This window comes from Galeopterus variegatus, unplaced genomic scaffold (genome assembly GCF_000696425.1).
Source record: "Galeopterus variegatus unplaced genomic scaffold, G_variegatus-3.0.2 Scaffold92, whole genome shotgun sequence".
NCBI lineage: Eukaryota > Metazoa > Chordata > Mammalia > Dermoptera > Cynocephalidae > Galeopterus > Galeopterus variegatus.
The window spans coordinates 275,725-286,717 of record NW_007726203.1 but is presented as its reverse complement, the minus strand read 5'-3'; the positions used below and the strand labels follow the sequence as shown (position 1 = coordinate 286,717).

Here is a 10,993-nt window from a genome sequence, read left to right as displayed (position 1 = left end):
TGCGAGGCCTCGACGCCGCTCTGGCCACCCCGCCTGGGAAACAGGGCTGCGGGCGCCCGTACTGCCGCGACTCAGCTTCCCGAGGCCCGTCCCGCCGCGCTTGGCAGCAGTTCCGGCTACGGCAGCCGGAGGGGACCGAGGAATCGGCGCGCCCGGGCGGGGCGGGGCGACGCGCACGGGAGCGAGCACGTCCCTGGTTTCCAGCGGGCCCGCCCCCCCAACGGCGCTCCCATTGGCCAGCAGCGGGCACGCGCTCTCACGCACGGGCACGTGGCGTGGGCAAGGGGCGGTCCTGCTGCGCGGGCAATGTTGTGACGCCAGCCTCGCGACTGTGCGTGCTGTGCGTCCCTTCGGATTGGTCAAGCGGCAGCCAATGGGGCCAGCTCCCGGGCTGTGATTGGCCGCGGCCGTGTTGACGGATGCGTGAGAAGAAAACACCGTCCGAGCTCCGTGGCTGGGATCGGGCGCGCAGCGGGGCTCGCGCGGGAGTGTGTGAGGTGGCGGTCGCGCCCGTTCTCGGGCTGCTTCAACGCAGCCGAGGGCGCTGGGCCCTCACCGTGCGATGACGGGGCGGTCAATATTCTAACGTTTGTCAGTAGAGGGACTGAAAATGGACGCATCCTCGTTGTCGGCGCTCTGCAGCTATGCGGACGTCTTCTAACGCCCGGTCCTGGGCCCCGCTGCCTGCCGAGACCACGCCGAAGCCGGGTCTGGACGGAGCGTGAGTCCCCGCCTCGACCGCCCCGGACCCTGGAATGGTCTGACCCTCTCCGACCCTCTCGCCCCCACCGACCAGCACCCCTGGAGAGCCGGGCTCGGGGCTCGGAGCCGCGCGCGCGCTCCCGCTCGCTTTGGGCTGTCTGCGGCCGCTCGGGGAGCTTCGGGCGGCCTCGGTCCGCGTCGCTTGCCTTCGGCTGTTTCCGCGATCATTGCGGCGTTGTCCCGGCAACGCGCCGTGGCCAGCCCAGGTGAGCGCTCTCGGGGGTCCCCGGGACGTGCGGACGGGCTTGGCAGCGTCGCCCGGTGCGGGGAGGTGGGTGGCGCTGTCAGACGCCCCCGTGACCGCAGGGGCCGGGGGAGAAAGCAAAGTGGAAACGTTCTGCGCGCCCCGTCGACGGCGGGTCTTGAAAACGACACCTGCGGCTCGAGTGGGCCGCGTAGTGCCCCCGCCAGCGCGCGGCCCTCAGCTGTGTCCGGAAGATGCAGTCGTAGGCCCCGCGGGCGGCCGCTGGCACGAGTCCCCGGATCCCCGCTGAGCCGGGGTTGGGCTACTCAGAGCCTTCCCACCACCTCCCCTGAGTTGAACGAGCTGAACAGATTCTCACCCAAAAGTTGGTTTAACGGGGACACTTACAGAGAGGCCCTGGAGATTCTGGACGCCTGGAGGTGAGGGGAATAAACCGGTGAGATTAAATGCAAACTTTCTCTTTCTCCCCGAAGTTTATACGTCTGCCAGTTTTATGTTCTAGAGCGGGGAATTGGTCTTTAAAGAAAGGCGGCGTGCTTGTTTCTGATAATTGTCATTATGTAACTCTTTTATTGCTACCCATCTGTTTCCTTGTGTTTACCTTCGTAACTTTTAAAATTACACAGATAATACTTATTCATTGTAGGAAAATGTTACAATGCGGGTGGGAAGAATGATGAACAATTATACATTGTGTAACAATGGACTCATGCTGGACTGTAACTCACTTGCAACTAACAAAGCATCAGGAACTTTCCTTGCTAATAAACTTCTTCATCCGGGATTTGCATATTGGGGGCCTATTCTGTTGCAGGCACTGTTCTAGGGCCTGGGATGCTCCAGTGTTTCCCACCTTGTGGGGCAGACAACATGGGGGGGGGAGCGGAGTATGTTCAATCAAAACACACTTTTACCATAAGGTCTGTTACAGCAATGGAGAATTACAGGGTAGTATGGAGACACTGGGTGGCAGCACAGGACAACCTAGGAGAAGTCGAGTCCCTACAGTTCCAGGGGGAGAGGTTACGCTAGGACCCAAAGGAGGAGTGTGGGGGAAAGAGCCTTTGGAAAAGCCCCAGACAGTAGAGAAAATAATTTAAAGGTCCTTTAGAGGCTGGCCAGTTAGCTCACGTGGTTAGAGCATGGTGCTGTTAATACCAAGGTCAAGGGTTCAGATCCCCATAGCAGGCCAACTGCCAAAAAAAAGAGGCCCTTTAGCATTCATAGTTATTACAAAATGATGTTTGAAATAAAAAATACTGGGGAGATCATGTCAGATTTTATTTGAGTGCTATTATAATTCTTTTTTCAGCATTACAAGAAAACTAATGTATTACTCATTTTTCAGAGAAGTATTTTTACAAAGTGAATTTGTTAAATGCAAACTTCCCATAGTGCAGCATTGCATTTTGACCCTTGGCTGGCTGCAACAGGTTAAAACTCATTTTAAAGGTGTCCTTTGCTATTTTAAATTGTTCAGGTTTTGATCTGTTGTGTTCTCATTTTTCTTTTCTTTTCTTTTTTTTTTTAGGGTTTTTGTTTGTATTTTCATTTTTAATGGCTTTGTTTGAAGGTTTGCATAAGGACTACACTCAAAGAAAGCAGAGCCCTGACCAGTATAGATGTCCCTCCCCTAAGTGATATGTGTGTGCAGGAGACCCAGGGCTCTGCCACTATCTCTGCCTCTAGCTCTTCCAGCCAGAGGAGAGCCTGGAGACCAGAGGTGGCCACTTCACTGGGAGGCTTGCACTGATTGGTGCCCTTTAGTTCATTGGTGAGAACACAGCCATAAAAAGTGTGCCTTTGTTTAGTATAAGGGCATATATTCATAGGAAAAAGGTGAGCGTTTGAAATGTGATGGTTCATTTGTACTTGTGTGTCTTCCAGCTTCTCATTGATGAGTGTTTCCTACTCCAGATCCACACCGAGCCTTCCCAGCTTCCTCGCATATGACTGCTGCATTGCCAAAAGCAAGTGGCATAGGCCATTTCCTACTCTCTTAACAGAATTTTTCCAGGTCTTCTTGTTTTTTAAACAATTATTTTATTGCGGTTAACTATACATAATATACGATTTACCATTTTAAACATTTGAAAGTGTACCGTTCAGTGGCATTAAATATGTTCATAATGTTGTACAACTGTCACCACATCCCTCTCCAGAACTTTCACATCATCTTGTACTGAAACTCTGTACCCATTAAACACAAACTCCCTGTTCCCCTTCCTCCCAGCTCCTGGCACCCACCATTCTATTTTGTATGAATTTCACTTCTCTAGGGACCTCACATAAGTGAATCATGCAGTATTTGTCCTTTTGTGCCTGGTTTATTTCACTTTGCACAGTGTCTTCAAGGTTAATCCATATTGTAGCATGTTTCAGAATCTTTGTCCTTTTTAAGGCCAAGTAATATTCCATTATGTGGGAATACCACATTTTGTTTATCCATTCATCTATTAACAGACATTTGTGTTGTTTCCACTTTTTAGCTATTGTAAATAATGCTGCTGTTAACATGGATGTATGCATGTCTGTTCAATTCCTTGGGTATATATCCAGAAATGGAATTGCTGAATCAAATGGTAATTCTTGTTTAATTTTTGAGGATCTTCCAGACTGTTTTCCACAGCAGCTGAGACATTTTACATTTCTACCAGCAGTGCACAGGGTTCCAATTTCTCCACATTCTTGCCAGCACTTACTGTCTTGTTTTTCTGATAATAGCTTTGGTACTGGATATGAAGTTAAATAGTTTTAAATGATGGCAAACCAACCCACAAACGTTCCCTCTTTGCCAGTTAGCTTCCCCAGACTGACCCTGGAGTATGAAAAGGTGAGCAGCAGTCAGACTGTCGTTTCACTTACCCTCCCACCCTCCTGACAAGGGACAATATGTTTACCTCTGCCAGGTCTGAAAAGAAGAATGAAAGTAGAGAGGGAAGAAGAGATTAAGTTCATGTAACTAGGGCCGGCCCGGTGGCGCACTGCTACAGTGCGCCGCTTGGGAGCGCAGCGGCGTTCCCACCGAGGGTTCGGATCCCACATACAGACCGGTTCCCGCTCACTGGCTGAGTGAGGGGCGGGCGCAGCACCGAGGGTTGCGATCCCGTTGCCGGTCCCGGTCCGGTACGGGCGCGACACGTCCGGTACGGGTGCGACACTGAGGGTTGCGGTCCGTTGGCGGACACGAAAAAAGACAAAAAGGAAAAAAAAAAAAGTTCATGTAACTAATCAAGTTCACCTTCCCCTCGGTTGCTGTGGCTTTGTATTCTGTACTCTCATAGAGGAATCTTGTCTTCAACCAGCTGGGAGTTGGAGCAAGAAGACAGTCTTGGGTTTTATGCTTTATCAGAAATTGAGTACTGTTTTTGTCTGTGCCAGAACTCTCTTATGGAACAGTTTGCTTTTATTTTGTTTGAAAATTTTTCTAAAAAGGGAGCTATAGAAATGTAGGAATGGCCAGTTAACTCAGTGGTTTAGAGTGTGATGCTGGTAACACTGAGGTCCAGGGTTCGATCCCTTTACTGGCCAGCAGCCAAAAAAAAGAAACATAGATTGTCTTTATTGTGATTAGAATATGAATTATCAAAGATTGTGTAGTCTAGGGTGTGGGACTTTTTTTCTTTCTCTTTTTCTTTGATGGCAGTGAGTTTTATTCTTTTTCATCATTCCAGGTTCAGTCGCTTGCTCTAATTTTTTAATTTTTCCTGTTGGAGATCTCTTCCATGTAATAAAGTTGCCAGATGTCTCACGATTGTGGGTTTGTGATGGTCCCCTTTCATAATTCTGTATACAGTGTGGTCATTTAGTTTAAAACCATTTAGACTTGGCTGTCTTTTCCCCGCAGGTTTTAATCCTGACCAGGTCTGTGTTTGGTCATGGCCCTCTATTTTGACCACCGGATAGAAGCCCCAGACTCAGCCGGGCCACCCTCCCACATCAGCTGGCACCCTGTCCATCCATTCCTGGCAGTCGCCTCCGTTAGCACAACCTCAGGAGGCAGTGTAGACATATATCTGGAACAAGTGAGTACTCACAAGCAACGACTGACTTTAGCAGTTTCTGGCTCTCATTTGTCTTTTGTTCTCGTGCACATGTGTGTGTGCGTATGTGTGTGTGTGTGTGCGTGTGTGTGAGTGATCAGATGAGTTCTACTCTAGCTTTTCCATGAAGAAAACAAGTAACACCCACTGTTAGTTCTGCTGAAATCCAGATTCTCAATACTATAAAAGCCTTAGCATATGGGCAGTTCTTTTACACTTGCTGTTTAGGTTTGGAGACATATTGAGGAATGCTTAAGACATATTCCACACTCAGTTCATAGCCACCAACCAGAAACGGGCATTTGGCATTGCCTGAGGCCCTACCCTGTGCTCCTGTCAGCTTACTCTTCAACTCTTCACACTGGCCATTTCAAACTGTGGCAGTTTATGTGGCTGCTGTAACAGATCAGCACCACCTAGGTGGCTTCCTGTGAGGTCTGCAAGGCTAGTCTGTTCCAGGCCTTTGTCTTAGTTTCTGGTCTTGCCCTCAGGCCTTGGTGTTCTTTGGCTGTAGACGTATCATTCCAGCTCTGCCTCTGGTGCCACATGGCCGTCTCCTCTGTGTGTCTGTCTCTTCTTTTTAAAAGGACACCAGTCATATTGGATCAGGGCCCACCCTGATGACCTCATCTTAGCTTGCTTACACCTGCAGAGACTCTATTTCCAACAAAGGTCTCATCACAGGTGCCTGAGGATAGGACTTCACCCTGTCTTTTTGGAGCACACAGTTCAATCCATAACAGAAACTTTATTCAAGCTCCTCAAACTTCCGAAGCTCCCGCCCTACTCTCATTGCACAGCACCTCATACTTCACAAAGGAGATCGAATTTCCTCTCCCACTCAGCCCTTTTCTGTCTCTCTGTTGCCACTGTGACTTCACCCAAGCAGCTGTACTCATCAGTGGCTTCTGTGTACCCTGAGTGTTTTGGGTTCTCCACACTGGCATAGAGTCTTCCAGAAACACACTGGAGAACGCAGGACTTTCCTCCACCCAGCCTCCTCAGTGGGCTTTGCAGCTCTTCCTCCTGTTCCAAACCAGGAATGCATTGGCATTCCACAGAGCTCATCAAGGCCTCTTCTCTGCTTCCTCTTCCTGTGATCTTGGCCTCCCCAGCGGCTTCAGCCTATCGGTGAATGACTTGCAAACATATGTCCCCTGCCCAGAAGTTCCGTTAGCTGCAAACTTGGGAATTCATCTGCCTTTGTGACATTTCTTGGGTTTCAAAGATATCTCAAACTCCACAAGTCCAAAACTGAAGTTGCCCCCCAGCCTCACACCTCCCTGCAGAAGTTGGCTATTGGCACCTTCTGTCTCAGGGAAAGGCACCTCCCTTTGTCCCGATCCCCTGGAATGACTGTTGACACCTCCCACTCCCCTGCCTTGTAAATTCTCCCTGTTTTACCCCCAGATTCTCTGGCAAATCTGCCACTTCCTACCCCCTCCATTGGTCTTGTCCTCCTCTAAGCTCCTGTCCCCTCTTTCCTGGACACCAGCCAGGCCTCCTCTACTGTGTTCCCTGCACAGTGGTCAGAGCCATCTTTTAGAATCACAGATCAAATCGCTCCCTGCTCCCACTTCTCACCCCATATTGCTCTTTGGGTGAGCAGGGAAATCTCCGACGTGGCCCTGGGACCCCCAAGTCCTGGCTCTGCCCATGTTTTACTTACTATTTCTCCTTCCTCACTGGCACACCAAGGCCTGCTGCAGCCTTCCCTGGTCTTCCAGCACTGCGTGTGCTGTGCCATCTGCACAGAAGAATCTCTCCTGTCCTTCACACAAAGTGGATTGGTGGCCTCTTTCTGAGGAGGCCCCACACACATGCCCACATGTGCCCACCTAGCTCGACACAGCGCTCGCCTATAGCTTGCGTCAGTCTTTGGCAGGCTCCTCCATACAAAGGTAGCTCAGTGAGGGTCAGGCCTGTTTACGGGTTAGTGCATCCCCAGCACCATGTTCAGTTTTGCCTGGTCTCTTTAGAGTAGATTCTCCCTTCTAGGAGTCAGAGACTTCTTTAATATGTATGGTAATTTTTTTTTAGAATAAGTGTTATTAAATTCCAAAATTACAGCCATTTTAGATAAAAATTTTAAATTAGAAAAAATTAAAACATACTGTTGCAAAACAAGTCAACGAAGTGTACTTGTGTTTCCTTCACTAAACTCACTTCCTTAGAAAATTCTAGAAAACGAGAATATACACTCATGTCCACCATTAGCTGTGAGAGAGAGGACATCTTCATTCATGGCATGGTCCCTGGAAACCTTCACTGTACTCTCATGAGAGAGAGAAAATGCAGCAAATGACTTGTTAGTATCATTCTGAAAATTACTTTGATATTTCAGATTTCTGAAAGGGCCCCAAGGATCTCTGGACCAAACTTTGAGAACCTTGGGGTGACAAACTTCACCTGCTGCCCATTTTTGTAAATAAAGCTTTATTGGAACCCGGCCCCACCCATTAGAATGCTTGCTGGCCACCAGACAGCTGTGATAGGAGGTTACACTCCTTGATGAGCTAGTCAGCCTCGGCTGAGTGTTAGGTACCTTCCATGTCGATAGCTCAGCAAGGGGGAAGATTCGTATGTTATGAAAACTGAAAAGCCTAACATGAATGTTTCCTTAATCAACAGCTCTTTATATCTTCTAGCTTGTGTGGATTCCATGGATTAGCCAGAAATTGTTGAAGTAGCTGCCACTCTCTGTAACATGGGATTTTACCTCTTCTCCTGCGTAGGGTGAGCATGTGCCTGATACACACATTGAGAGGTTGTTCCAGGTCACTTCCCTGTGCTGGCACCCATCACGGCTGATCCTGGCCATTGGCTGGGAGACTGGAGAACTGATAGTGTTCAACAAACAGGACAAGGAGCAGCACACAGTGCCCCCGACACACACCACCGACATTACTGTCCTCAGGTGGAGCACCAATGGGAGTTGCCTTGTGTCTGGGGATAGGGTAAGTAAACACTGAGCCTGGATCTCAGATCCCTGCATTACTTGGCCCTGCTCTTACAGATATACGTGGGGGAGGATGTGAAAGTCCACTTTACCATCGTTCACCACGTAATGACGTGTCGGTCAACTTTGGACTCTATATACAGTGGTGGTCAGAGTAGTAGGCTACACATGGCCTAGGTGTGTGGTAGGCCATACCATCCAGATGTGAGTAAGCACACTCTCTGATGTTCACACAATGACCATTTGAAATGCATGGTTGCCAATTTCAATTGGTCTTGTGGGATGTAATTACAGATTTTATTTCATATCAGAAGCAGTGATTGAAATTATATTTTAAGATGTCCCTCTGTGACAAAGGATTTATTATGACTTTGTAGTCTTAAAAATTAACTTTGGTAAGAAATTGCATTCACTTTATTGATAGAACTGTGTTAAAGATAGACAACAATGTATGAGAGTTCCTTTTTCTCCACAACCATGCCAGCAGCATTTATCTTTCAGCGTCTTTTGGATTTTAGCCATCCTAACTGGGGTGAGATTGTATCTCAGTGTAGTTTTGATTTGCATTTCCTGGATGCTGAGTGATGTTGAGCATTTTTTCATATGACTGTTGGCCATTTGTATATCTTCCTTAGAGAATTGCCTACTTAGCTCTTTTGCCCATTTTTTTATTGGATTGCTTGTTTTTTTTTGTAAAGTTGTTTGAGTTCCTTGTATATTCTGGATATTAATCCTTTGTCGGATGTATATTTTGCAAATATTTTCTCCCACTCTGTTGGTTGTCTTTTAGCTCTGTTAATTGTTTCTTTTGCTGTGCAGAAGAGGTTTCAGTGATGGGCCATAATAATCAACCACATTGTATATCGACAAAATAAAAATTTAAAGGAAAAAAAACAAAAAAACAAACAAAAAAAAAGAAATTGCATTCATAGAGATAAGGTGAAAGCCTTAGATACTCTCACGTTTATGGCACCCCAGAATCACTGGCTTCCATGCCCAGGGGTCCCTAGTCGTATTTGTCTAGCTCAGGGCTTGTTAATCACAATTGATGTTGTCCCTCAGGGGACACTTGGCAGTATTTGGAGACATTTTTTTGTTGTCACAACTCGAGGGGGTGGTTCTGGCATCTGTGGGTGGTAAAGGCCAGGGATGCTGCTCAGCATCTTCCAGTGCACAGGACAGACCCACCACAGAGAATGATTGGGTGCCGATGGTAAGAAACCCTGGTCTAGGCCTATTTTGATTCACAAACGTATGGCAGAAATTTTACAACGTGTTAATTTATTTTTACTATAGGTAATACGTTTATATGTTGCAAAGTTCAGAAAGTGTAAGTGAGAAAACTCTCCAACCTATCCCTTGTCCACTCAGTCCCCTCCCTATCCTTCAGCACAGACAGCTTTTTAATAACTCTCCAGTTTCTTCAGGCAGATACAGGCACATACAAGTGCACTTTCCCTAACTTCTGATTTTGAAATTTTCAGATCTTTAGAGAAGTTGAAAGCAGAGTACAAGGAATCCCCTTCTGCCCTCCACTTGGTTTCACCAGTTGTTAACGCTATGACACATCTGCTTTCTTTTTCTTTTTTCTTTTTTTTTAAAAAGATGACCGGTCAGGGGATCTTAACCCTTGACTTGGTGTTGTCAGCACCACGCTCACCCAGTGAGCCAACCGGCCATCCCTATATGGGATCCGAACCCGCAGCCTTGGTGTTATCAGCACCGCACTCTCCCGAGTGAGCCACGGGCCGGCCCAGACACATCTGCTTTCTATGTGTATTTTTTTCCTCAATATTTGAGAGTTTGTCACAAAAATTATGATACTTCACCCCTAAGTATTTAGGCATTGATCTCTTAAGAACTAGGTTTTTTGGGGGCCGGCCCGGTGGCGCACTGGATAGTGCGCCGCTTGGGAAGCGCGGCGGCGCTCCCGCCCGAGGGTTCGGATCCCACATACAGACCGGTTCCCGCTCACTGGCTGAGCGAGGCGCGGGAGCGACGCCGAGGGTTGCGGTCCCGTTGCCGGTCCCCGGTCCGGTGCGGGGGCAACACTGAGGGTTGCAATCCGTTGCCGGACACGGAAAAAGACAAAAGACAAAAAAAAAAAAAAGAACTAGGTTTTTGTGCGTAGCCACAATATAGTTATCACACTCAGGAAATTTAACATTGACACAGTACCGTATTAAAATTTCTCCAGTTGTCTGGGGCCGGCCCAGTGGCGCACTGCTACAGTGTGCCGCTTGGGAGCACGGCGGCACTCCCGCCGAGGGTTCGGATCCCACATACAGACCGGTTCCCGCTCACTGGCTGAGCGAGGTGCGGGCGCAGCACCGAGGGTTGCGATCCCGTTGCCGGTCCCGGTCCGGTCCGGGCGCGACCTGAGGGTTCCGATCCATTGCCGGACACGAAAAAAGACAAAAAGGAAAAAAAAATAAAAATAAAAATAAATAAAAAATAAAATTTCTCCAGTTGTCCCAGGAATGTCCTTTATAGCTGGTTTTTTCCTAACCTAGGATCTGGTCAAGGATCATATATTACATTTATTGGGGAATGGCTTTAGAAACCAAGTTCTAGGGCCAGCCTGTGGCTCACTTGGGAGAGTGTGCTGCTGATAGCACCCAGGCCACGGGTTCAGATCCCTGTATAGGGATGGCTGGTTGGCTCACTTGGGAGAGTGTGCTGCTGATAGCACCCAGGCCACGGGTTCAGATCCCTGTATAGGGATGGCTGGTTGGCTCACTTGGGAGAGCGTGGTGCTGACAACACCAAGTCAAGGGTTAAGATCCCATTACCAGTCATCTTTTTAACTTAAAAAAAAATAAAAATAAAAAAATAAAGACGCCAAGTTCTGGGTGCTAGGTATACTTTACGTTCAGTTTTAAAGTCATCAAAGTCTCAGATTAACAGCACAGGTAAGTGCTGGAGAAGTTCGAGGGAGGAGGAGATGACTCCATTGGTTAGGCCGGGAGGTCTTCGTGCTCGGCAGGTGTGAGATGGGCTTTGCCCAGCGGCAGTACTTCGTCT

The 10,993-nt window shown here is 48.2% G+C and overlaps 1 protein-coding gene across 1 annotated transcript in view; it reads left to right on the top strand.

Annotated features, from left to right (window-relative positions):
- The first annotated feature begins 4,753 nt into the window (after nucleotides 1-4,753).
- IFT140 (intraflagellar transport 140) overlaps nucleotides 4,754-10,993 on the top strand; it is a 79,947-nt gene continuing 73,707 nt past the window's right edge. Inside the window, exons 1-2 of the mRNA XM_008581411.1 lie at nucleotides 4,754-4,992; nucleotides 7,746-7,967. Of these exons, the coding sequence (XP_008579633.1) occupies nucleotides 4,846-4,992; nucleotides 7,746-7,967 (369 nt within the window). The 5' untranslated portion in view covers nucleotides 4,754-4,845. The remainder of the gene's footprint in view (nucleotides 4,993-7,745; nucleotides 7,968-10,993) is intronic.